The sequence below is a fragment of the Amblyomma americanum genome, chromosome 8 (assembly GCF_052857255.1).
Source record: "Amblyomma americanum isolate KBUSLIRL-KWMA chromosome 8, ASM5285725v1, whole genome shotgun sequence".
NCBI classification, from domain to species: domain Eukaryota; kingdom Metazoa; phylum Arthropoda; class Arachnida; order Ixodida; family Ixodidae; genus Amblyomma; species Amblyomma americanum.
Genome location: NC_135504.1, coordinates 19,948,903 through 19,976,795, shown reverse-complemented (window position 1 = coordinate 19,976,795; position 27,893 = coordinate 19,948,903). Strand labels below are relative to the sequence as shown.

General features: G+C 43.9%; 1 protein-coding gene and 2 long non-coding RNA genes across 4 annotated transcripts; 1 reads left to right on the top strand and 2 right to left on the bottom strand.

The window, feature by feature from the left end:
* Positions 1-3,928: 3,928 nt before the first annotated feature.
* Vps60 (vacuolar protein sorting 60) lies at positions 3,929-5,496 on the bottom strand. Its single transcript, XM_077634053.1, has one exon. It carries the CDS (start codon positions 5,356-5,358, stop codon positions 4,693-4,695), a length of 666 nt encoding a protein of 221 aa, XP_077490179.1. The 5' UTR covers positions 5,359-5,496; the 3' UTR covers positions 3,929-4,692.
* Positions 5,497-5,638: 142 nt separating this feature from the next.
* On the top strand, positions 5,639-22,390 carry LOC144101043 (uncharacterized). Of its 2 annotated transcripts, none has more exons than XR_013307922.1 (3): positions 5,639-5,798; positions 8,062-8,167; positions 21,343-22,390. It is a non-coding gene; the product is annotated as an uncharacterized LOC144101043 (long non-coding RNA). The 2 variants fall into 2 exon arrangements; XR_013307921.1 differs by lacking the exon at positions 21,343-22,390 and adding an exon at positions 14,718-14,845.
* On the bottom strand, positions 8,488-26,348 carry LOC144101042 (uncharacterized). Its single transcript, XR_013307920.1, has 4 exons — positions 26,182-26,348; positions 22,414-24,671; positions 14,841-15,152; positions 8,488-9,628 (listed from the first exon to the last, which is right to left on the bottom strand). It is a non-coding gene; the product is annotated as an uncharacterized LOC144101042 (long non-coding RNA).
* Positions 26,349-27,893: the final 1,545 nt, after the last annotated feature.

The following is a 27,893-nucleotide window of genomic DNA, read 5'->3' as shown; positions in this document are numbered from 1 at the left end:
GAAGATGGGCCGCGTCGAAACGGAGGGGGTTACAGATTTCCCACAAACTCGGGAAAGGGCTGCACCACTATTTTTCTGCTGTGCAGTTGATTTTATGGGGAGGGCTACCCCTGAATGACACGGCTAGTTGTTTAGGCATGCACTTTTTGTCGTTCTGTCTATATCATGCAGCATTTCTTTTCCTCCAACTTTTGCCTAGCTGGCACATATACTTAATACTTTTGGCTCGAATAGCCAGCGCATCATTCAAGGACTGTGCGGCCGAGGAAGCCGAAGAGGCTGCCATCGCCCTGGCGGCGGCGGAGGGCTACCGTATCCGAAGGTCTCTAACAATATTAACCGACTCGCAAGCAGCATGCCGAAATTACATGAATGGCAAAATAGGACGGAAACCTCTACATATCCTTAAATCGGCCAAAATGCCGCAAACCGAGGAACAACAACTGCAACACGTAATCATGTGGGTACCAGGACACACCGGGATCGCCGGGAACGTAGAGGCAGATAGGATTGCTCGAGAGCACACAAACCGAGCCTCCACTCAAACTGACCTCAACAACCCAGCAGCAGACCCGGTACCCCTGAGCTACTCAGACATTCTAAACTACCAGAGGGGAATGCGACTCAAATATCCGCCACCCCATAACAGCCTACACCAGATGCAGTAGGCTGGAGGCTGCTGCAAACAGGGACTTTCCCCAATCTAAATACCTTACGTAAAATCTACCCCATGCAATACAGCAGCAAATGTCCGTGGTGTGGAGAAAAACCCACGTTAATGCACATAATGTGGGTGTGTCAGAAAAACAAGGATCTAGCTGCAATAAACAAAAACCCGAGCGCGGAACAGTGGGAGGGGATGCTCTCCAGCGAGGACCCGGCCGTCCAGCGCGGATTGGTGCGGAGAGCCTACCTGGCGGCATACCTCAGTGGAGTCCTGGACCAGGGGCCCCAACCCTGCTAAGACGGGCTGCAATAACTCCTCGGAAGATGAAGAAGACAGCCCGTGATCGCTAATAACACATTTTAATATCAAATATAAAGTTTTTCCTCCTCTCCTTCAGCAGTCCATTTTTGCAGATGTGTCCGTGGTACTGTTCACACGTCATGTGCACATTCACTTTGAGCATCAGCATTGCTTTAAGTATTGTCACTTGAAGCTGCGTCTTTTCTGCAGACCACAGCTTACTGATAAAAAGAAAAAACACCCTCTCCACTGCTTCATTTGTTTCTGGAAAGCACATGCAGTACTCTGTAATTGCCCTAATGTTGTCACAAGGCACATCATTCATCTCAAAGTGCTGAAGAGCATCCACCCATCGTTCCGCGACCTCGTGACCGGTTTCTTCTTGCTCTTCCATTCCTCTAGTTTTCCAGTTATGACATGACGTGAAACGTTACAGGCTTCGCCAAATAAAGCATTCTCGTCAAGACGGATGTGACTGAACTCTGAAGTTATGAGAGCCTGCCTATAGCTTGTTTCTTCCATTATTTAGGCTGGTTTGGTGGAGCTAGGTAGAGCAGGTGTAGCCAATGTAGCGAAGGCAGGACAAAACACCGTCCCACAAGCATGCTGGCAGGCCAGCGGGACCATGCCCGCAAAATAGGGACATGTGCCGCCTAAATCTGGATGTCTGGTTACTTTATACTAACCCCACCACTGACATGTGCTAATCAATGCAGTTGTGGTGCTTTATGTGACAGCACGATTATCAGAAGTTTAGAAATTTGTAAGGTAACTGCGTTTATTATGTGCAACAAGGTAGAGATACTTTGTTTACCAGTGAAAATCCATCAACGTTGTGAGGTTAAACAAATGCATGGATGAGACAAGAATCCTACGTAAACAAACGCAACAAATCACGTGCAGAGTGTGCAGCCTGTACTGTTTTTAAAGTCGTTGCGTGCTCCACAGTGGCTGGCCATGAATATTTTATCTGTGTGACTAAGCAGAGAACTTGAGAATGTATGGCCTGCTATGCACTTTCTAAACCCACACCCACAATTTTGTGTTGCCAGCACTTTGAAATAGCAAAGAATGATTCACAGGTATCAGACACAGAATTCTCCAATACTGTTGAGGTCTTTTCATCCATGGTATTTACAATTAAAAGCTGAAAGCAAGGCACCATCCATATTAAGTCCTTGGAGTTCATTTCACCTGTTCTCAAATGGTGCAAGCCTGGCTCCAATAAAAAAGAATTTATTTGATGCACCTTTTGGTATTTGTGTTCAATAGACTATGAACAACAAACTCAGTACAAACTAGTACTGGCACACAGTTTGGCCTCTAGAATAGTTTTTTTTACATTTACATTATATATATAAAAAAAGAAATCACAAACTTTGGAATATAAAAAGCACACACACTACAAGTGCCTTGATAGAAATTGAGCGCTAATATTCATTCCATGGAACACAATATCAAAAAGATGGACCAGCATTACGACATAAACGCTGTTTTTCAGCACCCCACAAGCTGTCAAAGCTCTGCAGAATGACAGACCCGGAGGCAACCCAGTAACTGATTGCGGCAAGAAGCACAGGTGGCCTTTTGTTGAATGCGCAGGTGTAGTATATCAAATTCCATTAAAGTGCGGAAATGTGTATGCTGGCCAAAGTGGGAGATATGTTAACGATAGGTTAAGGGAGCACGCAAAAAATGTGAAAATTGTGCTTGAAGGAAAAGATTTTGAAGCTTCTCTGGCAATTCATTGTATGACCTGCAAGGACCGTTCACCTGACATAGATAAAACCTCCCTTATTAAGCAGAGCAAAATGGCATGTCGCACGGGAAACCATAGAATCTGAACGGAATCCTAGACCTCAGGAGGGCTACGTCAGCATGGCTGCTGTCATTATTTCTATGGAAACATGGGAAGGACGAAGAGGAAATGGAGACTGTGTTCTGCCCAACATTAGTGCACTCGCCATGGAAACACTGAACATGCAAGGTGTACAAAAAGCTGTAGGCATTAGCTCCTGTTCTTTCTTATAAATTTGCACTGATTTTAGCTGGCGCATCCTTTTCTGTCGTTTCAGTGTCACTGAAAATCGGGTGTCGCTGAACGGGATGTAAGTTGGAACACGAGCTGAGAGGTACAGAGACGCCTGATAATAATAATAATAATAATTGGTTTTTGGGGAAATGAAATGGCGCAGTATCTGTCTCATATATCTTTGGACACCTGAACCGCGCCGTAAGGGAAGGGATAAAGGAGGGAGTGAAAGAAGAAAAGACGAATAGGTGCTGTAGTGGAGGGCTCTGGAATAATTTCGACCACATGGGGATCTTTAACGTGCACTGACATCGCACAGCACACGGGCGCCTTAGCGTTTTTCCTCCATAAAAACGCAGCCGCCGCGGTCGGGTTCGAACCCGGGAACTCCGGATCAGTAGTCGAGCGCCCTAACCACTGAGCCACCGCGGCGGGGCGACGCCTGATGCCAGAATAAGACATCAGTGCAGATAACAATCATCGCGGTACGAGAAATGCTTCCAATACTGTAAGCTGTGGTCTGAAATGAAAATGAAAATTTTTGATCCTCTGTCTGCACCTGTGCCAGATGTGCAGCCTTTTGTCAAAAACAGAGCCTGGGGAGAAGGTTAATTCAAAGCCGTGTAGTGGGGCTCATGCAGCATCCGTGGAATTCCTAAATTCAGGAGGGTTGATGAGGGTGAAATGTCCTTTCACCTTGAAAGAAGAGATCCGGAATGCTGGCAATGCACAACAAGCCCCACAGCATGGCCCATGTGTAAACACCTTGGCCTCTATAAATTTTTACTAGGGCCATTAATGCAGAAATGCAGCAGCAGCAATCCTCTGAACCTACCCGTACCTTATGCAACCCTCACTGTTCATTAACTTTAGTACTACTGCTATGTTCCTAAGGTAGCATCACACTTTGGACAGGCACACTAGATGACTTGCACTTACAAAAAGAGCCTTTATTAACAGAATAGTAAGCACTCTCACAAAAAACTGCTGCAGCTTCTACAGCACATAATGGAATACTGAGAAATTTACGCTTGGAACAATTAAAGCAGTAGCTACGGTGTGCATACAGTACAATGAAGAAATCAGGTGCTTTAACAAGAAGAGAGTGGTTAAGAGGAAACTGTCTGCAGTTAGCTGAGGATGTTAGGGCAGCAGAGGCACAGAGTTGACTGCTTATCTTTCGTAAATACCAAGCAAAGCACTGCCACCGTGACCTGCAGTGACAGTACCACGCTATTTTTAGCTGAAAGCAAAGCTGGCGCGGTAAACAACGTTAAAACTCGGCACCAAATCAGCCGTTTCAAGTTTTAATGTAGACAACAACAAACTACAGCAGCAGCCACGTTGGCTAACCTACACGTTAACAGCAGATCATGCACCACAACGCGCGTTAACATGCAGATCAAAAAAAGCGCTTCAACTAGGAAAGGCCGCGCGCAAGACAAGCATTAGGAAACCACGCTCACAAACGCTGTGCCCAGGGTTGATGCGTGTATTGGACAGGTGCAACGCTGTGGAAAACGAAACTTCACAGACAGGCTATGTCACGCTGTTGTGGGGAGCCGCCGCCGTCCGTCAGTTCTGGAACGGCGCTGTGCGCCCGCAGCTACGCGTCTTGAATAATCCACAGAGAGCCGCTCCAAAACGTGACTCCGCACAGATCGCGCTCCTGACGAGCACAACAAACCTCCGCTCACGTCGCCGGGATCTTGGGCAGGCCGAACTCGTCGACCAGGACTCCTTCCTGGTTGGCCGGAAGGCTCTCGGCGCCGGGCTCCTTGGTCGGGATCCTGGGCGTGCTCGCCTCATCCAGGTACGAGGTGTCCTCGTCCAACGCAATCTCGTCTCCCAACGCGTTCAGCTCCGCCTCCAGCTCCTCGTCGTCCACCTCGGGCATGCCGTAGCTACGACCCAGGGCCTCCTGCACCTCGTTCGCCTGGTCCATCATGTCCTCCAGCTCATCCTGCAGGTCGTCGATGCCGTCCAGGTTCACCTTCTTGTATTCGCGCTTCATCTCGCGGACGCCCAGCCGCATCGCATCCATGGTGATCTTGGTGTCTTTCAGTGTTTGAGTGGCGAAGTTGGCCTGCTCCATGTTGAACGACTGCTGCATCAGGTTGTCTCGCTGTTGCTCGTACATCTTGCGCTGCTTGAGAACCCGCAGAGCCTTCTGTTTGACCATGTTCTTGGACGGTCCGTCGCGCATCTTGGCCATCTGGTCCTTGTACTTCTTGAGCTCGGCGTCGAGCTTGGCGATCTTTTTGTCAACTGACTCGGCACGCCCGTCAACGCTGGCGATGCAGTCCGTCAGGTTCGGCGGCGGCTCCTTGGGCTTGGTGCGGCCGAAAAGCCGGTTCATCTTGGACGTACTCGCAGTGACTTCTCAGCTGACAGCAAAGTGAAACAACAGTCGCGCAATGGCGAAGAATGTCGCGCAGTTATCGAACGACAAGGGGAGGATGACTTCTCAGTATGCTTCTGCGCATGCGTTAGGAGAAATCGGCGAGGGAGCCGAGAGAGAAAACTAACCGGACATTACGCATGCTCCCTCCCCAGCCTTTTCTTCTCTCTCTTCACGACAAAAAATAATGAATATCAATTTCATAATTATATAAATAACAGCACTACATGTTATTGAAAAATAGTCATTAAAGTAATATTTTGGTGCAACAATGAACAGCACAATCAGCGCGCGCTTTTTTGGCAGCACCAGCACTAACGTCATCATCTTTCTGGAGCGCCAAAATCAGCTGTTCACAGGCATAGGAGGAAAGGAGTATAAAGGAGGCTGTGTGACAGGTAAGCACAATGTGGTGGTTACTACTTTATTGCCACAAACGGGAAGAGATTAGCTGGGGCTGGTGCGAGTTCAAAGTGGCCTCCAGTCGCAGGCGACCTCTTAAGCTCGTGTGATGAGGGCCAGCTGCGTTGTTTTTCTTTAACTGGCCAAGAGCCTGTCCGATTCCTCCGCCGAGGGAGCTCAGCCTTTTGGCTAAGATCAAAGTGTAAGAAAGCAGAAGAGAATATTATTCTTTGCAGTGCTGATTACAGAAGAAGTTAACAGAGCATTCATTACAAATAGGAAATAACTTTTCATAAGGTACAAGGAAAGGCAGCCACTGTAGGCTGTAGCTCTGTAGCTTGTGGGCTCAGCTCCCACCACAGCGGAACGCAACTGTCTTTTAATCTATTTATTCACCGTACAGGTATGCCTCAGTTAAAAACATCGCACAGAAAAAAAAAATCAGCATTTCCCAATGCTTTCCTAGGTCTTAGACTAGCTGTTCTTTCAAATACTTCCTCATGTACCGTATTTTGTCTTATCAAGCACAAAACAAGCTGCTGAATATGCTGAGACGTGCTACTACGTCGCTCACTGCAAAAGCTTGCCATCGGATTTCGAAAATTTTACCTGCCATACGGTTGTATTAAGCAGTGAATTATTCTCTCCATGTACGTGCCTGAGTAAAAAAAAGGGGGGGGGTGAGGGGGGGACCACTTGGGTTTACACCTGGTTTCAATTAGATAATTCAAATGGACTCCCAATCGGTCAAATTTAGTTCTCAAATGGTTACAGTTGGGATATTTGCTGCTCCATTTGGGACGTCTAAATAGACTGCCAGTTGGACACAGTGTTGGTCCAATCGGTAGGTCGTATGTTCCTACTGGACTCTCAGTTTAATCAGTCTTGGCAACCAGGTGAGGATTTGAACATTAGTTTATCTAGTTTATCTGACAAAAAAATGGAAAAACTAATGCTGTTCTCATAATAAGAACTATTCTCAGCATATTCCGCTGAATTGATCATTTGCGCTATCTCTGCAGTCATTTCTGTGGATATGTGTTTGGCTTGGATAGCAGTGTCAGACTGTATACTGCTCCTTGAGCATGATGTATGCTTGGCTTGATTTCCACAAAAGCATGGAGTTGTCTTAAGTTCGAATGCTTTCTAAAAAACTTGGCACAAGGTAGAGTCGAATGTCTCTGGGCAGTTCTAAAAAATCAGTTTTTCTTTTGCACCTTAATAACTCTGACAGTGTACATTTTGCACTACTTAATTTGGAGGTACATTTTATGAACGTTTCCATAGCTGCAACAATTGCCCGGATGGGACCTAATGGGTACAATGGGAGAGTTCCAGTTGGACTCAATGGGCCCAATTGTGTACTAATTTATCACTGGAAAATTCAATTGGTTCCAATTAAAAATAGCTCTTTTTTTTTTACTTGCTGCACATGTGCATAATATTGAATTGATATGTTGGGTAGTTGGTTCAGCTTGACAGCATTCCAACTCAGTGATACTAACACTTTAGTTCATTTATTGCATTGATTATACATACAATCTACAAACCACAAATATGTTCACAATTTTATTCATCTCAAAATTTCATCTCACACCATTTTATTGGTGATACAGTACCGAGGAACACCTTCATACAATGCAGTTTTCTCAAAAAGTTTCTCCTTGTGCCAATTCAACAATGACAGCTTTTAACAAAGACCTTGCATCCAGAATTCCCGACCTGCACAATGCACAAATGTTGCCCACAAGTGTTGCGCTGAATGCTAGAAGAACAAGCCACTGCTTTACGGAAGTGTGAATCCTTCAGGGTGACAGTTCTGCTTGTGGTGTTTCATGGCAATTTTGTGTGTAAATGCCTTAGAGCAAAAGTGACAGTGGAACTGTTTTTCACTTGAGTGGGTTCTCATGTGCTGTTTCAAGGCCGAGTTCTGTGCGAAGGTCATGGGACACAGGTGGCAGTGGTAGGGCTTCTCGCCTGTATGGATGCGAATGTGCTTTACCAGGTCATCTCTCTTCATGAAGCTCTTGCTGCATTGGCTGGATTGGTATGACTTTTCACCCGTGTGTATACGAAGGTGATTTGACAGAGAGGTCAAATTTGACAGAGAGGTCTCTTTGTGAAGGTCTTGCCACAGTGGTCGCACTGAAAGGGGAGTTCGCTGGTGTGAACCTTTTGATGTTCTTCGAAGCTGGTGTGAAAAACTGCGGCACAGTCACATTCGTCACACATGAACCACTGCTCTCCTCCTGCCTGCAGTTCTTGTAGAGGTGGCAAGAAAGCCAGTCAGGAGTGGAGACAGAGCCTGTGCAGTTCAAGATTTCATAAATTGCCTCAAATGGAAGGGATATGCCTCCATGCACAGGTGAGAGTGGGCACACCAACTCTGAGTTTTTAACTAATTTTAGCCTTTGCACTGTAGTCAGATACAACTCAAGAACACGACGGCTTTTCCCCGTCAAAGGACCCCCTTCCAGCCAATGGCGTCGGCTGATTCTCATGACCCTGCTAGCGTGGTAATGCAGGGAGCAGTGTCACAATGGAGAGAAGGGTCTCTCCCAAACCATGAAGGGAAAGTACTATCTGCTTTCATCTACCACTTTCCACTTTTTCACACTAGCAGGGTCATGAGAATCAGCCGACGCCATTGGCTGGAAGGGGGTCCTTTGACGGGGAAAAGCCGTCGTGTTCTTAAGTTGTATCCAACTATAAATATGTCAGCATTTTCTTTGTGTTGAATGTCTGTTCAATAAAGCTATTAAAGCCACATTCTCAGCAGCTGTACTTTCGCCCTGCTCGATGAGTCTGTCAAAGCATTTTTGAAGATGCTGTCGGAAACATATTAGCATTTACGAAGTATAAATGTGCAAGTAAGTTGTAAGCAATTAAATTATTTGCTCCTAAAATGAGGGACTAAAGATTCTGCAACATACACGCCTTGTAGGAACATCACTGCTGGTCCTTCACATAGCCTGACACCCTTCTACCACGACTGCCGCTGGTCCCTTCCTACTCCAGGCATAAAGATGCTCTTATTTTGCAACCACAAAATGCCCCACGGTTTCCCAGAGTTTGAATGCAGAGTATAGCACAAAACTTTTTCTAGACAACAGCAAGTCGTGCGGCTCCTTGACACAATTGCAAGCGTTGCGTCTCACTTTGTCAACAAAACTGGACAGGACACTTAGACTCCGCCTTAAGATAGCATTAATGGGTTAATGCCCGTATATGTGGAATTAGTCATTGTCTACTTGCAATCATAGATCCCTGGGAGTCGTTATACCACTCTTGGTGCACTGGTCGGCAAGGTACTCGCCAAGCACTAGGGACACCAGGTGATGTGCTGATGCAACTTAGCCTAGAGCCGCTTGTAGCACAATCCTACTGTCGGTGGCTATTAAGCTGAATGGTCCACGTATGACAGGAAATATTTTCACCATACATAACCAACTTGATGGCGATGAGCACAGTTGGACCTCAGAAATATTCTGGCGTGCAGTTTGAATGTCACAAGGAACAGGAAGCACGAAATGATGGCATAGTTACTCTTCACGTGAAACTGAAATGAAATTATCTGTAGCAAATGCATGTCAATATGGGAAAAATGGCAAAGCATCATGTCAGGTGCAAAACGAAAAAGCCACAGTCCTGTTGCATCAGTCTGTGAATATGCAGTGCATGTGATGGTGAACACTGCGAGCGGCGCTTTTCAGTGAGCTGTATGAGAAGGCCGGGTAGACAACAGTGGCTTGTTAATGAGTAATTCCCACGTTGGTGCAGTGGAGACTTGCATTTCATTGAAGTTAGTAGAATATAGACTTCCGATCTGAAAAACAAAAAGGAAAAAACGCATTCTATGCTATGACTTCTCATCTGTTGTCATGCTTCTGAATTTTTCCAGTACAGACACAGCAGATAATGCGAGAAACTGGGGTTGCTGAGTGCAACCGCAGAATGGAAGAGCAGAAGAACAATTGGCTAACTTGACTGTTTGCATGCTGAAGGGTTCAGACACCAAAAAAACTGGGTCAGTCCAGGGCACGTTAAAAGGATTCGGACATCTGTCTCATGTAGGCTAGCCCCTTCCAGGAACTTCACTCACTTGAAAACTGCCTTTCTTTTACATACTTGTATTGGCTTTTTTAACTCGCAAAATGCACACGACAGTGCGCAACCATGGCACTCTTGAGACCTTAGATGACAGGCACATTATATTTCAAACAAAAATGAGAGACAGTAAAAAAAAAAAGACGTCTAATTTGCCTCTTTCAAATGCATAGAGCATGACAGCTGCAAAACATTAAAAGCATTTGTCTCACTTGTGTTCATTGTTGAAGTGAAGTATTTTGAACATTCAGAATAGGTAATAAACACAAGTATGACACGAGAAGTGTTGGAGAAGTGTTGAAAATGAGCCACAACACAAGGCTTATCACAAGCTTATCAAGTCTTATCACAAGAAGCTGATACTCAAGGTAGCAGCTTCTGTGCTGTGTCCTTCACAACATAGGAGCTCGTTCTATCATGCGAGAGAAGTCCTCTAAAAGTCAAGGTCTTTGCTTTTCTGTGATTATTCACAAACTCCAATGTATACTTATTTATTTGTATCAAAGTTCAGAGCGTAAATATGAGGCGAGGAAGAAACTATCAGGACAATCATATGCAAAACAAACTTGGTAACAGGGTATGACAATCGCAATGAGTCAGCAAGGCAGCCATTTATGCAAATGGCAGTAGCAGCAGCAATACAAGCAAGGTAAAACATTTAAATGCAAATTGAGGACAAACTGATGCTGGTCTGTATCAATAGATTGCCATGTCCTCATCACAAAAAGACCACCTCTCAATGAAAACAGAGCTCCTGTTAACTAGAAAAAACTGAAAGGTGATTTACACGTATCACCACTATTGGTCGTTTTCGCAAGTAACTGCCAATGACATCAAGGCCAGATTGCACTATCAACTACCCTCAGGCAGTGATCACGAAGTACTTTTCAGTGCTCACATTAAGAGTTTAAATCGAATGGTGGCAAAATTTCTAAATTCAATTTCCTGGAAATAAATGCATCGTTCGCTACTGAAAAAACGTAAACATAGCCAGAAAAATTCATAGAATAGATTTTTACTCAGAATGAAAATTTACTGGAGTTCTTCTCAGTGTTTGTTTAAGCCAAGGCACCACCAAGACTTGTAATGCTTTAGGTAAGAAATACAAACACTATGAAAAACAGTGACTGACTGGGATAGTGTGCTATTCATATCCAAGAATAAAAGAATACAGAGCACAAAAAAGACGCTGGGTCATAGAAAAGAGAAACACTGCTGCGCTGACTTCAGATTATTTTATCTCGAGAAATGGCAAATAAATAGGTAGAAAAAGGTGGCATGAACAAAACGAAGACCACTGAGTTCACTTGATAAGACAGGAGGCCAGATACAGAAGGATGCAAATGGTGAGATAAACAATGATAACAAGTGTTGACCAGCGTCATTCCGTATTTATATATGCTAGTTTAGTGACCAGAATTTTCCCGCCGAAAACTTTGGAAGTTTAATGCTTTAGAATAATTTCATTCTATTATATTGTAGTAATCATAAAATAGTAATCATAAAATGTAATATTTTTCCGAAACAGCACATACAGCACACCCACAATAATGTAAGCATAAGGAAGGGAAAATCGCAGTGCACAAACAGGAAGCAAGGCAAGAGATTGCAGAACAAGCACTTGTCTTGCATCCTCTTGTCATATATATGTCCCGTTTGTGTGCGACGTTTTTCTCTCGTCCATGGGTCACCAACTGCTCACTCAATCTTGTTTCCTCTCAGCGGAAGAAGTTTCTTGCAGTAACTTATTCCACTGCTATGCATGAGCTTTGCTCTAGCAAAGGCGATGCTTGGTTACATTTTTCTTCTGTGGCTTTCTCAGGATTGGCCACGTACAGGCAGTTTTTTAGCTTTGCACAGACACATGACAGCGGTAGTGACGTAGGTCTGCTGGTAGTAGATCAGTCTAGTTGATGAAGGGCCACACAGCATGTGCAGGGACACAGGAGAAGCACTGACAATTTGTTTCACATGCATTGAACATCTGCACTAGATTCTGTGCCTTCAGCCTCCTCAGCAATCTGGCGCCTGGTCTCATCCAAATTCACCATCGGTTCACACTTCTGAAGCAATGTCTTCTTAAATGACAACTGCAGAGGTTAAAGGATTCAACGAGCTTAAAGGGGTTCAATATGTGAAACATGGAGGTAAAACGTGAAGTCCTTTTGGGTTAGCATTTGAAATGGCGACGTAATCGCGACGGCCTTCAAGTTTCTCCGCAGTGCACAATGACATCATCTAGGGTACTGGTACATTTCCGACACATAAACGCTCGCTTTGAACGAAGAAAACCGACGCCACCCAAAACAAAGTGTGCCAAGCGTTGTCTGACAGCATCCAACGATGCACGGCAGGGTGTGGGTAACAGCAATGGAGATTTGAAATATTAACATCCGTGATGTCACATTGAGCTTCTCTGCACTTTTTCAGTGCTCTGAAGAGAAGCCTAAAATTTAATCGTCGATTGAGTCTCCATTTTAAATGCTAATGTGAAAAAACCTGGCATGCTTTACCTACAGCCTATATGGATTTGAATCCTTGAATACCGCGGAATTCTCAAAAACTAGTGCGGTTGCCCATTAAAGACTGCTGTTCCACTTGGCCATCTCAAGTACAAAAAACAAACTGTGCGAGCTAAGCAACATGTGTAAACAAGTACCTTGGTCAAAGCTCCCCATTGCAAACAATCTGTTCTTATGCAAAAAATGAAAACCAGCTCACTAACGAAAAACCACTAGCTCTACAAAAGGTTGGAAAAGCTCAAAGCATCCAAAAAAAGAGCTTACCACTTGGTTGATCATGATTTTCCAACAGAACCCGTGAGGAAATACATCCATATGGCTCCGTGCCTCTGACTATGTCATAGTGTCATATACACGTGAAGCGCAACGAAACTTCGTGCTGCACCCAGATGAGGCACATGCTCCACTCCTGTCAGTTTTTCTTGATGGTAGTGGATAAACCTGAGCAACCTCTCTCCTCAGTGTTCTCATTGGAACATGTAACGCATTGTTACATAGAGGTGTTGCTAGTGTGACCTGCACATGAATGGAGCCCTGCACACTATGAAAATTAATGTGCAAACACCAGCTTGTAAGATACACTGAAGTTTTCAGATAGTTTAGCTATGCAACTATCATCCGTGGAACTGGATCATTAGGTTTGATTTATGGTTTATGTGGGCTTAACGTCCCAAAGCGACTCAGGCTATGAGAGACGCTGTAGTGAAGGGCTCCGGAAATTTCGGCCACCTGGGGTTCTTTAACTTGCACTGATATCGCACAGTACACGGGCCTCTAGAATTTCGCCTCCATCGAAATTCGACCGCCGCGGCCGGGATCGAACCCGCGTCTTTCGGGCCAGCAGCCGAGCGCCGTAACCACTCAGCCACCGTGGCGGCTCAACTGGATCATTAGGATAAGTCATATAAGAGTGCACCAAGTAGTTATGGCTTTTTTTACCAACCACGTAATATATATATGTAATGCACACAAGGAAAATGCAGGGACTTTAATAAAAGTTCTCTTTTATTGCAACAGTTTGTGAACAGCACTGAAGAAGCTACTTCAAACCATCTTAATCATCTGAAGCACTCACAACTACACAAACTGTGACTAAGAACTGCGTGCATAGAGATGCGTCCAACAGGCCAGAGACCTTGCCGTCATTAGAAGCCAGCACTACAGGACTTGACCTGAAACATGGGCATTCTTTCATACAATCAAACTGCAGATTGAATGACACAAGCTAGCTAGAACAAGATGAGCTGCGATACCAAAAACCTTCAGCAATGACCAGGATGTAAAATGTGTCAGCAAAACTGTAGCTTCATTTTAGTTGGGACAGCACGAGCAGTGAACAAATAACAGACACCTAAATATGCTAAGTGCAGAGTGGAAAAATAAGAATGGCTGCTTCCTTCTTGTTGCTGTTTATTAATACCGAGAAACTCCTTCATTATGAAATTAGGTAATTTCTTACGGGTCGATAAGACATTTTCCCTTAATATTTTTTGGTTCCAATCGAAATAGAGCTGCAGCCAAAGACCTGCCCTGTGAAGCTAAGCTATTTACATGTTACTGAGTTACATCCTCATATGAAAATGTTCAGTTATGCCGAAGCACCATAATTATGAAATATAATTAGACGTTGTTGATTACTAAATCTGATATGTTCGAATCGGCCATAAAAAAAAAATTAGCATAACTACATAGCTTAGTTCTTTCTGAATTCATCGGTATAAGATAAATTGAAACTGCACCATAAAAAACATGACGAAAACTTCCGTAAGGCTAGCCATGTTGGCAGAGACGCGAAGATAAGAAAAGCGCATTTGACGTGCACGCACAAGCCAATTGGAGGTAGTTGTAGAGTCCTCAGAAAACAGCAAAATGCGAACATACCTAGAGGATTTTACAGTAGTGGGTCATATCAGGAATGTTGAGAAGAGTGCTTCATTTCGAATAAGACCAAGATTGTAGCCATCAGGGATGTAGTTGCGGGAAGCAACGAGCGTGTTCTGCTGCACTTTCCTACAAAATCACCATTTCGATGCTTCAGAGGTGTCAAATATATTGTTTTTTATTAGTTGGAGGTCAAATTATACCTTGAAACTTCATAGGTAGGTACTTTAACGTACACTGAATATGAATATGCCGTTTCTGAAAAATCAAAACTTTCGGACTTTTTCGACCATTTCAAGGCCTGTGTCTACCCTTAAGTGAAACTCTGAATGATGGTAGAAGACATGGCATAGTTTATTGAAACAAAGGATGCCTTTAATGATTTTTCCATTCTTTGTGTTTCAGGTCAGCATGGGCACAAATTGCACTATGATAGTTTCCCACTCTTGTGGGACCACACATGGCGCCCAAGGTGTGCCTTCTGTGTGAAGGCCATGGGACACAGGTGGCATTTGTACGGCCTCTCACCCGTGTGAATACGAAGATGCTTTGTCAGGTCATCCTTCTTGAGGAAGCCCTTGCTGCATTGGCTGCACTGGTATGGCTTCTCATCGGTGTGGATGCGAAAGTGCCTTCTCAGGTCTCTCCTGCTTTTGAAGGCCTTGCCACAGTGACTGCAGCAAAACGGCCGCTCTCCGGTGTGAATCCTCTGGTGCAGCATGAAGTGGGAGTGAATAGACGTGGCGGCGTAGCTGCACTCGCTGCACATGAACGACAGCTCTCCTGCTTGCAGTTCTTGTCGAGGTGGAGAGCCGAGCCATTTAGAAGTGATGGGTGAGTCTGCGCAGTACAAAAAAAAGTATGTTTCCTCAACTTGTACTCAACATGTACAGGCATGTGAAAATGCATCCATGAAAGGTCGCCCACCATTCAAAGAGATTACAAACGGTAAGGGCGCTGTCTAACCCAGGACTTAATACGTAGCTGGCACACGTGATGTACAATTCAGTAAGACAAAGTTTAAGACAACTAGGCCTTGAAATAAAAGATTTTCTGCTAATGCAAATGCATGTCAATATGGGAAAAATGGCAAAGCATCATGTCAGGTGCAAAACGAAAAAGCCACAGTCCTGCTGCATCAGTCTGTGAATATGCAGTGCATGTGATAGTGAACACTGCGAGCGGCGCTTTTCAGTGAGCTGTATGAGAAGGCCGGGTAGACAACAGTGGCTTGTTAATGAGTAATTCCCACGTTGGTGCAGTGGAGACTTGCATTTCATTGAAATTAGTAGAATAGAGACTTCCGATCTGAAAAAACAAAAAGGAAAAAACGCATTCTTAGCTATGACTTCTCATCTGTTGTCATGCTTCTTTCAGATTTTTCCAGTACAGACACAGCAGATAATGCGAGAAACTGACGTTGCTGAGTGCAACCGCAGAATGGAAGAGCAGAAAAAGCATTGGCTAACTTGACTGTTTGCATGCTGAAGGGTTCAGACACCGAAAAAACTGGGTCAGTCCAGGGCACGTTAAAAGGATTCGGATATCTGTCTCATGTAGGCTAGCCCCTTCCAGGAACTTCACTCACTTGAAAACTGCCTTTCTTTTACATACTTGTATTGGCTTTTTTAACTCGCAAAATGCACACGACAGTGCGCAACCATGGCACTCTTGAGACCTTAGATGACAGGCACATTATATTTCAAACAAAAATGAGAGACAGTAAAAAAAAAAAAGACGTCTAATTTGCCTCTTTCAAATGCATAGAGCATGACAGTTGCAAAACATTAAAACCATTTGTCTCACTAGTGCTCATTGTTGAAGTGAAGTATTTTGAGCATTCAGAATAGGTAACAAACACAAGTATGACATGAGAAGTGTTGGAGAAGTGTTGAAAATGAGCCACAACACAAGGCTTATCACAAGCTTATCAAGTCTTATCACAAGAAGCTGATACTCAAGGTAGCAGCTTCTGTGCTGTGTCCTTCACAACATAGGAGCTCGTTCTATCATGCGAGAGAAGTCCTCTAAAAGTCAAGGTCTTTGCTTTTCTGTGATTATTCACAAACTCCAATGTATACATATTTATTTGTATCAAAGTTCAGAGCGTAAATATGAGGCCAGGAAGAAACTCTCAGGACAATCATATGCAAAACAAACTTGGTAACAGGGTATGACAATCGCAACGAATCAGCAAGGCAGCTATTTTGAAAATGGCAGTAGCAGCAGCAATACAAGCAGGCAAAACATTTAAATGCAAATTGAGGACGAACTGATGTTCATCCGTATCAATAGATTGCCATGTCCTCATCACAAAAAGACCACCTCTCAATGAAAACAGAGTTCCTGTTAACTAGAAAAAACTGAAAGCGGTTTACACGTATCGCCACTATTGGTCGTTTTCGCAAGTAACCGCCGGTGACATCAAGGCCAGGTTGCATTGTCAACCACCCTAAGGCAGTGATCACGAAGTACTTTTCAGTGCTCACATTAAGAGTTTAAATTGAATGGTGGCAAAATTTCTAAATTCAATTTCCTGGAAATAAATGCATCGTTCGCTACTGAAAAAACATAAACATAGCCAGAAAAATTCATAGAATAGATTTTTACTCGGAAGGAAAATTTACTGGAGTTCTTCTCAGTGTTTGTTTAAGCCAAGGCACCACCAAGACTTGTAATGCTTTAGGTAAGAAATACAAGCACTATGAAAAACAGTGACTGACTGTTATAGTGTGCTATTCATATCCAAGATTAAAAGAAGACAGAGCACAAAAAAGACGCTGGGTCATAGAAAAGAGAAACACTGCTGCGCTGACTTCAGATTATTTGATCTCGAGAAATGGCAATAAATAGGTAGAAAAAGGTGGCATGAACAAAACGAAGACCACTGAGTTCACTTGACAAGACAGGAGGCCAGATACAGAAGGATGCAAATGGTGAGATAAACAATGATAACAAGTGTTGACCAGCGTCATTCCGTATTTAATTATGCTAGTTTAGTGACCAGAATTTTTCCGCCGAAAACTTTGGAAGTTTAATGCTTTAGAATAATTTCATTCTATTATATTGTAGTAATCATAAAATGTAATATTTTTCCGAAGCAGTGCATACAGCACACCCGCAATAATGGAAGCATAAGGAAGGGAAAATCGCAGTGCACAAACAGGAAGCAAGGCAAGAGATTGCAGAACAAGCACTTGTCTTGCATCCTCTTGTCTTATATGTGTCCCGTTTGTGTGCGACATTTTTCTCTCGTCCATGGGTCACCAACTGCTCACTCAATCTTGTTTCCTCTCAGCGGAAGAAGTTTCTTGCAGTAACTTATTCCACTGCTATGCATGAGCTTTGCTCTAGCAAAGGCGATGCTTGGTTACATTTTTCTTCTGTGGCTTTCTCAGTCTCTCTACTCAGGATTGGCGACGTACAGGCAGCTTTTTAGCTTTGCACAGACACATGACAGGGGCAGTGACGTACGTTTGCTGGTAGTAGATCAGGCTGGTTGATGAAGGGCCGCACAGCATGTGCAGGGACACAGGAGAAGCACTGACAATTTATTTCACACGCATTGAACATCTGCACTAGATTCTGTGCCTTCAGCCTCCTCAGCAATCTGGCGCCTGGTCTCATCCAAATTCACCATCGGTTCACACTCCTGAAGCAGTTTCTTCTTAAATGATAATTGCAGAGGTTAAAGGATTCAACGAGCTTTTCATTTATTTCATTTCATTTATTTACCCTCAGGGCCGTTAGGCGTTACAGAGGGGAGTGGGAATAACATATAAGTACAAAAAACAAAAACAGCAGCTAAAAAATTTGAATATAGTTACAGCACACACTGATTTAAGATTAGTAACAGCACTAGCAAAAGGTAGCATTACACAAAACAAACCACAAAAGAAAACAGCAGCAAATAAAATAAAACATAGATATAGACAGAGACTTATATAAAATTAGTAACAGCGTTTCGAAAGGCAACAGTATCGGTAATTTCAACAATATCGTGGGGAAGGTTATTCCAGCTGACACAAGTTCTGGGTATGAATGAATCGTGAAAACATCTCGTGCGACAAGGAGGGATCCAAACTTTGTGGCGGTGATCCATGCGTGCTGATATATATGATGGTCTTTTTAACAACCTCTCTTTAAGATAAGGATTATGATAATTTTTGTGAAAAGTACATAATGAAGCTATTGACCTGCGATGGGAAAGAAGCGGTAGGGAAAGGTTAGCTTTCATGGCAGTTACACTACTAGTACGATGATAGTTGGAAAGTATGAAACGACAACCGCGGTCTTGAACTGATTCTAAGTCAGAAATGAGAGATTCGACCCCAGGGTTCCACACAGATGAAGCATATTCCAATTTAGAGCGGACCAAAGTTTTGTAAAGTAGTAGTTTTAATGAACTCAGTGCACATGAAAAATTTCTGCGAAGGTATCCAAGGATGCGGTTAGCGTTATTTATAATGTAGTCAACATGAGGTTTCCAAGACAGGTTAGAAGAGACATGAACACCCAGATATTTATAAGACGACACAGTTTCAAGAGTGATGCCATTAATGTAGTAGGTAGAGTGTGTAGTAGACAGACGAGAAATGGGCAAATGCTTGCATTTAGTAATGTTTAGCTTCATATTCCACAGGTTACACCAATCCAGTACCTTGTTAAAGGGGTTCAATATGTGAAACGTGCAGGTAAAACATGAAGTCCTTTTGGGTTAGCATTTGAAATGGCGACGTAAACGCGACGGCCTTCAAGTTTCTCCGCAGTGCACAATGACATCATCTAGGGTACTGGTACATTTCCGACGTGTAAACACTCGCTTTGAACGAAGAAAACCGACGCCACCCAAAACAAAGTGTGCCAAGCGTTGTTTGACAGCATCCAACGATGCACGGCAGGGTGCGGGTAACAGCAATGGAGATTTGAAATATTAACATCCGTGACGTCACATTGAGCTTCTCTGCACTTTTTCAGTGCTCTGAAGAGAAGCCTAAAATTTAATCGTCGATTGAGCCTCCATTTTAAATGCTGATGTGAAAAAACCCGGCATGCTTTACCTACAGCCTATATGGATTTGAATCCTTGAATACCGCGGAATTCTCAAGAACTAGTGTGGTTGCCCGTTAAAGACTGCTGTTCCACTCGGCCATCTCAAGTACAAAAAACAAACTGTGCAAGCTAAGCAACATGTGTAAACAAGTACCTTGGTCAAAGCTCCCCATTGCAAACAATCTGTTCTTATGCAAGAAATGAAAACCAGCTCACTAAAGAAAAACCACTAGCTCTACAAAAGGTTGGAAAAGCTCAAAACATCAAAAAAAAACTTATCACTTGGTTGATCATGATTTTCTGACAGAACCCGTGAGGAAATACATCCATATGGCTCCGTGCCTCTGACTATGTCATAGTGTCATATACACGTGAAGCTCAACGAAACTTCATGCTGCACCCAGATGAGGCACTAGCCACATGCTCCACTCCTGTCAGTTTTTCTTGATGGTAGTGGATAAACCTGAGCAACCTCTCTCCTCAGTGTTCTCATTGGAACATGTAACGCATTGTTACATAGAGGTGCTGCTAGTGTGACCTGCGCACGAATGGAGCCCTGCACACTATGAAAATTAATGTGCAAACACCAGCTTGTAAGATACACTGAAGTGTGCAGATAGTTTAGCTATGCAACTATCATCCGTGGAACTGGATCATTAGGTTTGGTTTATGGTTTATGTGGGTTTAACGTCCCAAAGTGACTCAGGCTATGAGAGATGCCGTAGTAAAGGGCTCCAGAAATTTCGACCACCTGGGGTTCTTTAACGTGCACTGACATCGCACAGTACACGGGCCTCTAGAATTTCGCCTCCATCGAAATTCGACCGCCGCGGCCGGGATCGAACCCGCGTCTTTCGGGCCAGCAGCTGAGCGCCGTAACCACTCAGCCACCGCGGCGGCTCAACTGGATCATTATGACAAGTCATATAAGAGTGCACCAAGTAGTTATGGCTTTTTTTACCAACCACGTAATATATATGTAATGCACACAAGGAAAATGCAGGGATTTTAATAAAAGTTTTTTTTAGCTGCAATAGTTTGTGAACACAACTGAAGAAGCTACTTCAAACCATCTTAATAGTCTGAAGCACTCACAACAGCACAAACTGTGACTAAGAACTGCGTGCATAGAGATGCGTCCAACAGGCCAGAGACCTTGCCGTCATTAGAAGCCAGCACTACAGGACTTGACCTGAAACATGGGCATTCTTCCATACAATCAAACTGCAGATTGAATGACACTCACAAGCTAGAACAAGATGAGCTGCGATACCAAAACCCTCAATAATGACCAGGATGTAAAATGTGTCAGCAAAAGTGTAGCTTCATTATAGTCAGGACAGCACGAGCAGTGAACAAATAACAGACACCTAAATATGCTAAGTGCAGAGTGGAAAAATAAGAATGTCTGCTTCCTACTTGTTGCTGTTTACTAATACCGAGAAACTCCTTCATTATGAAATTAGGTAATTTCTTACGGGTCGATAAGACATTTTCCCTTAATATTTTTTGGTTCCGATTGAAATAGAGCTGCAGCCAAAGACCTGCCATGTGAAGCGAAATGCGGACATACCTAGAGGATTTTACAGTAGTGGGTAATATCAGGAATGTTGAGAAGAGTGCTTCATTTCGAATAAGACCAAGATTGTAGCCATCGGGGATGTAGTTGCGGGAAGCAACGAGCGTGTTCTGCTGCACTTTGCTACAAAATCACCATTTCGATGCTTCAGAGGTGTCAAATATATTGTTTTTTATTAGTTGGAGGTCAAATTATACCTTGAAACTTCATAGGTAGGTACTTTAACGTACACTGAATAGGAATATGCCGTTTCTGAAAAATCAAAACTTTTGCACTTTTTCGACCATTTCAAGACCCGCGTCTCCCCTAAAGTGAAACTCTGAATGATGGTAGAAGACATGGCATAGTTTATTGAAACAAAGGATGCCTTTAATGATTCTTCCGTTCTTTGTGTTTCAGGTCAGCATGGGCACAAATTGCACTATGACAGTTTCCCACTCTTGTGGGACCACACATGGCGCCCAAGGTGTGCCTTCTGTGTGAAGGCCATGGGACACAGGTGGCATTTGTACGGCCTCTCACCCGTGTGAATACGAAGATGCTTTGTCAGGTCATCCTTCTTGAGGAAGCCCTTGCTGCATTGGCTGCACTGGTATGGCTTCTCATCGGTGTGGATGCGAAAGTGCTTTCTCAGGTCTCTCCTGCTTTTGAAGGCCTTGCCACAGTGACTGCAGCAAAACGGCCGCTCTCCGGTGTGAATCCTCTGGTGCAGTATGAAGTGGGAGTGAATAGACGTGGCGTAGCTGCACTCGCTGCACATGAACGACAGCTCTCCTGCTTGCAGTTCTTGTCGAGGTGGAGAGCCGAGCCATTTAGAAGTGATGCGTGAGTCTGCGCAGTACAAAAAAAAGTGTGTTTCCTCAACTTGTACTCAACATGTACAGGCATGTGAAAATGCATCCATCAAAGGTCGCCTACCATTCAAAGAGATCACAAACGGTAAGGGCGCTCTCTAACCCAGGACTTATTACGTAGCTGGCACACGTGATGTACAATTCAGTAAGACAAAGTTTAAGACAACTAGGCCTTGAAATAAAAGATTTTCTGCTTGGAAGTTGGCATACACTTTGCATCAAAATGACAGGTCACAAAAAACCAACCACTGCAAAAAGATATAGAAGCTTTTTGTAGAAGGGAAAAATGTTCAAACCACTATGTCATTTACAGTCAGTGCTGTCCAGGTAGAAAACCCCATACTGCAGCACACACAACTCTGCCTATCACATATGCACCATGTTACCAGCTCTATCTCACGAAAATATGCAATGACAAAAAACATCCGACAAGATTCTTTTTACATGTGAGAGGCATACATCACAATTTGTAAGCCATTCTATGTGCTCTTAAGACTTCTAGCTTGCAATGCATGTATTCCAGTTTGCTATATATGTAAAGGCAGAATTCCACTTAATAAACGAGAGATACGCAGCACGCTACCATAAAATATGAATCTGTGTGCCTCATGTAGACCTGAATATTAAGCGATAGCTTAAGGATCTTGTCAGCCAGCCAAGTTGACGTGCACCATAACTCTTGGTTTGGCGAAATGTACAGCTGCAACAGAGTTCTGCCGCTAAATTTAGCGGGCAAGGTGGCGCCCCCTAGAGAAAGCTTTACGAGCTAGTTGGCTCACCAAGTTGATGTGCGACGTAATATTTGGGCCGGTGCTGCTGCTCTGGCAATATGTCCGCTGCTAAATCTAGCAGGCACATGGTGCCCTCGTGGGCACTCCGTAAAATAGCGGCGTGCACCAAATTCAAACGACGAGACGCGAAACATCACAATTAATCAACTTCCATTCATGTGTGCAGCACGTATGAATGCGCTAGATTGCACTTGGCGAGCCCTGCGAGATCCTTGCGCTGTCGCCGAACCAGACTGGCCATTGCCTAGGCATCCACCGCCATGTAACTATGAATGCGATTTCAAGAAATACACCATCATTCCGATCAGACCAGTGTGGGCCACAACAACTCACAGCATTAGCCAAAAAACTGTGACGCAGAATTCAAATCATGATGGCCGGCATACAGGAAAAGTTGGGGATTAACAAAGAAGGCACAAAATGGCTTATTTTCACAACACACAAGCTGAAATTTTCATAATGAAGCCGAGTATTATCTTAATGATAATTTTTGCTTCAGGTTATGCCTAGAAGTCTGCTTTGCAAATGATACCAAAACAAAACAAATAACAGGAAAGCACAGAGGCAACACCAAGAAACTTGGAAAAGGCAAGAAAAGAAAAAAGTCAATTTTTCATATCTGGACGCCAGCAGGAATAGGCACTGCTCACACATCACAAGCATTACCGCTTGTTACTTTTTTTTGTGCAATGTGTACAAATGCAAAACATCAGGTAGGAGCGAAAACATCACGGGAATGACCACTTATAACCAATATCAACTGCAAATGCAACTGGGACCAATGGGTTTCAGTGGGGATTAATTGGCACCAAAAGAGACTTCAGAATATCATCCCTTAGAGGCATCATAAAATGAATTTGTAATCGTTACCATAAATTTTATTCTTACACAAACAACTCGTTATCAGCCAGTGTGGTCTTTGCACCAGATCTAACAGTATTTCCCTTCTATGAAAAATCTCTGCTCTTTAAAGCCATTAAGAGTGCATCTTCATGGTTCAGCTCAAACGTATGTGTGACTACAGTTTACAAGTGATTAAACATCAGCTGAAATGTATCTGTGACTACAGTTTACAATTGATTAAACAATCTAATAAAGCAGAGTAGAGTATTTCGATACCTATGAATTTACAGACTGAACAAACTATGATCACCTGAATAATTGGCAGGTACTATGCGGGCTAATATTCCGGAACGTTCATGTGCCGTACACAAGGGCATTTTGATAACTTTAAATCCACAAACTTCACACGCATTCAGAACAGAACATGCAAGACATGCATATTTCTTATACATCGGTATTATGACAACTACAAATGTGCTAACTCTACCAACTTAGACGGACGACTTAATATATTCAAATATACTATGAGGCATAATGGATTCTGGAACAAGCACACAGCAGGGCACCCTGCTGCTAGGTGTGGGACCGGTGCACCTCTGTCATATCCACAAAAACACTTGTTTTGCTTTCACAAAATCCCCTTCCATTTCCTGGCCACAAATGCCGAGTACAGCATGAAACCTTGCATGACAAGCCTCTTGAGAACCTTGATCAACTTTATGGAAAGCGTCACTTCTCACACCACACTAGGTAAAGATGCAGCCACCTTGCCAACACTTTTCTAAGAAGCATTTTTAAGTACATGATATAGACACTGCAACAGCAGACTCAGCAGCTGGGCGCAGGGCTATCAATGCAGCAAAGATGCAATTCAGCCAAAACTTGCACGTCCCGCAATCTTCGGTCTGGTCATTACAGATGCACTCTGGAGAGTGTTCAATGAATTCAGTGTCCCTGGTAGAAAACCGTGGCACAGTAATTGTTTGTGTGAACATACAGTGAGAGTATAAATAAGGGGAAAGTTAAAGCATTTATGTGAACGCAATACAGAATGGCCACATTTTTGGTGCAACACCCTATTAAATTGCAGTAGACATGATTGTAAGTGCTGAAGCACTCTTTGACAAGATGTGCTGGAGCGACAGCAGGAATGTTAACGACTTGGCCACGAGTATTCCAGAGATTGATGCAGTGCAGACTTGTCAATTTGTCGTAAATTCAAGAAAGTATAGATTCCAACCTGAAAGACAAAGAAAATATTTACAGGATGGTTACCACTGGTGAAGAAGAGTTTCAGCAACAGCTGTTCAGGTATTTGTACTTTATGACATGTTATGGTAGAGAATATGACACCGACCTCACATCTGCCAGTACAGTACTAAGACACTTTTTTCAGCTTTCCAACCATATAGGAATCAATTAGAGATTCCAGTTGGTTCCAATTGGATTTTCCACTTGGAACCAGTGTGTTCCAGTTGTGTTTTTAGCCACCCAATCAATTGGACCCATTATGCCAGGCAGTTATTACATCCAGAAAATATTTACAAAATATACCGCACATTTAAGTTGTACAAAGTACACAGTGTGAGAAACAGTTCTACAACTTAACGTATTATTAATATGCAAAAGAAAAACTGATTTGTGAGGATTGCAACGAACACTCCATCTGGTGCCAATCAACATTTTTACTACGGAATTAAAATTCACATGCTTTCATGGAAATCAAGGCCAACAGACAAGCACACATCACACGCAAGAAACACGTTCAGACACTGGTAGCAAATATTAGCTCGATATGTACTTACATCCAGAGAACACACTTCTGCACTCCAACTTATATACCCCATTTATGAGGTTCTCATACTGGGGTCAATGGTGCTTGCCCTCTGAGCACAGTTGTTTAATTTCAATGGCAGTGATGGTGCAGATGATTAATACAATTTAGTAATTTAAGCCGCTGTTAGCTCTTACAAGGCAGAACTAATATGATCCTTATAATATTATAAGAACCACATTATGTAGTTCTGCCTTGTTTGTCAAATACGCAAACATTCATATGGATACATAGGGTGCAGTCGGGCAGGCCAATTGGATTCAACTGGTATTGGTGCAACTGGAAACTGAACTGGTCCAATTGGAACCAGTTGGAAATCCAATTGGTTCCAATGTTGTTTTTTCACTGCGTAACTCTCTCGCCCGATGCCATTGTCTAGGTCCCAAACACGCTGCATCAAGTTTGCCATGCAGTTCAGAATATGAAACGTCTGCTGCTCAAACGACTCTGAAAATTGAAGGAATTCTCGCGGAGTGTTTCGAAATTAAGCAGCAGCAACTTAAAGCACAGGTTGCTTGCTTATAAAGCCCGCTCTTGGATCCGTTGAGCAAACTGTTTAACGCGCGTTAAAGCCAGCAATTGCCGCATATCGATTACCACATCAGAGAGGGACGTATTCGTTCACGCGACCGCAAAGAACCATCGTCGCACAAGAACGAGTACTCACTGCCATTGCAATTATAACAGCTATAGTCTACACAACAGTTAAACATGTTGCGTTTACGCGGAGAATGCGAGTGTCACATGAAATCGGCCACAAGCAGCTCGACTCAATCCCGAGTAAATTCGCGTCTTTTGCGCTAACATGCAATATGGCAACTCCACCGACATGCACTTTTGATTTCGCCGGTGTCCAGTGAGGGCACAGCTGGTTCAGTGACTTTTCATGCTGCAACCAAAGACACAGAAACCTCACCACTACGGCTGCTCTTCGCGAAAGTGTGCTGCTGCGCGTTTCGCGCGCTGTTCTTTTGAAGCGACGATGCGACGTCAATCGGATGTTTCGCGCGCGAGTGCCAAATCACTATTTCACTGCCTAAAGCTTTTGATATTCCCCTAAATTTTTGTAAGTGAAACTGTAAATGCTGTACAACAGTAATCGTTCACAATGACTTTTTTTTTTATCACGTAACGGAACAGTGGAGAGGAGGCTGCGCTGACCAAAGACGCTAAATTTGAACAAAATTTGAAAGGCGCTAAATTTACCGCCCTGTGTTGTCGCCTGCCTCAGTCCCGTCCTGTTTTGCGGTTTTGCTCTTCACGATGTCATACCAACTGGCCTACACCAAAGTCCTTCTAGGTTAGTTAGGCCGCATTTATACATACAACCGCGGCCGGATTGAAGGAAGGCAGCGTCATGGATCTAGAGTTTCTTTATATTACCAACTCTATGTCTATGAGGCAGCGGCATAGAGTATCTAAATATGTTAAACTCTAGGCAGCGGTGCTTTCTTCTAGAGTTAGCACGTATGGCTCCTCTCCAGCCTGGCGGTGACAACACGGATATATTATGATGAACCGAGAGTGTAATTAATTGCTGTCGCGAATTGGTAGCGCGTCCACGACCCTCCGAAGGGTTCAAACAAGAGAAGAGTTCAAAGAGATCAAACAAAACGAAGCCGTATTTATGAATTAAAGGAAAAGAGTAAATAATAAAGGAAAACAAAGAAAAAAATTAATGTGGATTAGCTCAGCCAAACCAGGATATACAAGCGAAAGATATCGGCGTTAGGGCGCATAACTGGCTCCCTGGATATGCGGACGCCTCATTCGTGCTTTGGTAAATGTGGCGGTGGTGACTGAGAGATGTGGCCTGAATGCATTAGCGCTGACAGCGTTGTGGCTGATATGCGGCACTGCAGCGACAGCTAGGCCGCAGCGTTCATTTAATGATCAATCTCTCGCGATCAACCATTAACTGCATGCCACCTCCAAGGGCGGCAGGGAGGGCGCGCTGCCTATCCAGTGTGCGGAACACAAAGCAGGCTTTTGCAGTTGGACACCAACGCAATGCACATGAAAGCGAGATTGAGGTCTCCACTGACCCACGTGCCAGTTCTGTTGGGAGGTGTCTGACACCTTCCACATGGTTTGGGCGTGTCAATCTAACCCATCTATCCCCCCCAACCCCAACCCCACCAGAGAGGACTGGGAGGCGGCCCTGCTCGGCTGTCAAGACCTGAAGAGCCAAAAGGCCTTGGTTCAACGGACGCGGGCGGCGTTGCTTGCCAATGGGGCCCCGGAATAGGGGCTCCACCTAGTACTGTGAGGGGAAAGGGCCAATAGGGTCCTACCCCAATCACCTTTCTGTAAAAATTTAATTGCTTATAAATGTTTTTCACCACCACCACCCACGGAGCCGGTTGTGCGCCTTTCCTTTCCTGAAAATGAACGGCCTTTGCAAAGTTGTCAACAGCAATGAACTCTAAGAACGGCCTCGGCTCACTTGTTTTGTTTCGGTTTTGAGGAAAGGAAATGGCACAGTAACCGTCTCACATATGTCGGTGGACACCCGAACCGCGCCGTAAAGGAAGGGATAATGGAGGGGGGAAAGAAGAAAGAGAAAATTGGAAGTTGGATTTTGAGGAAAGTCGCGGCGCTACGCAGCGGCGGAACACCTGTGGCTCG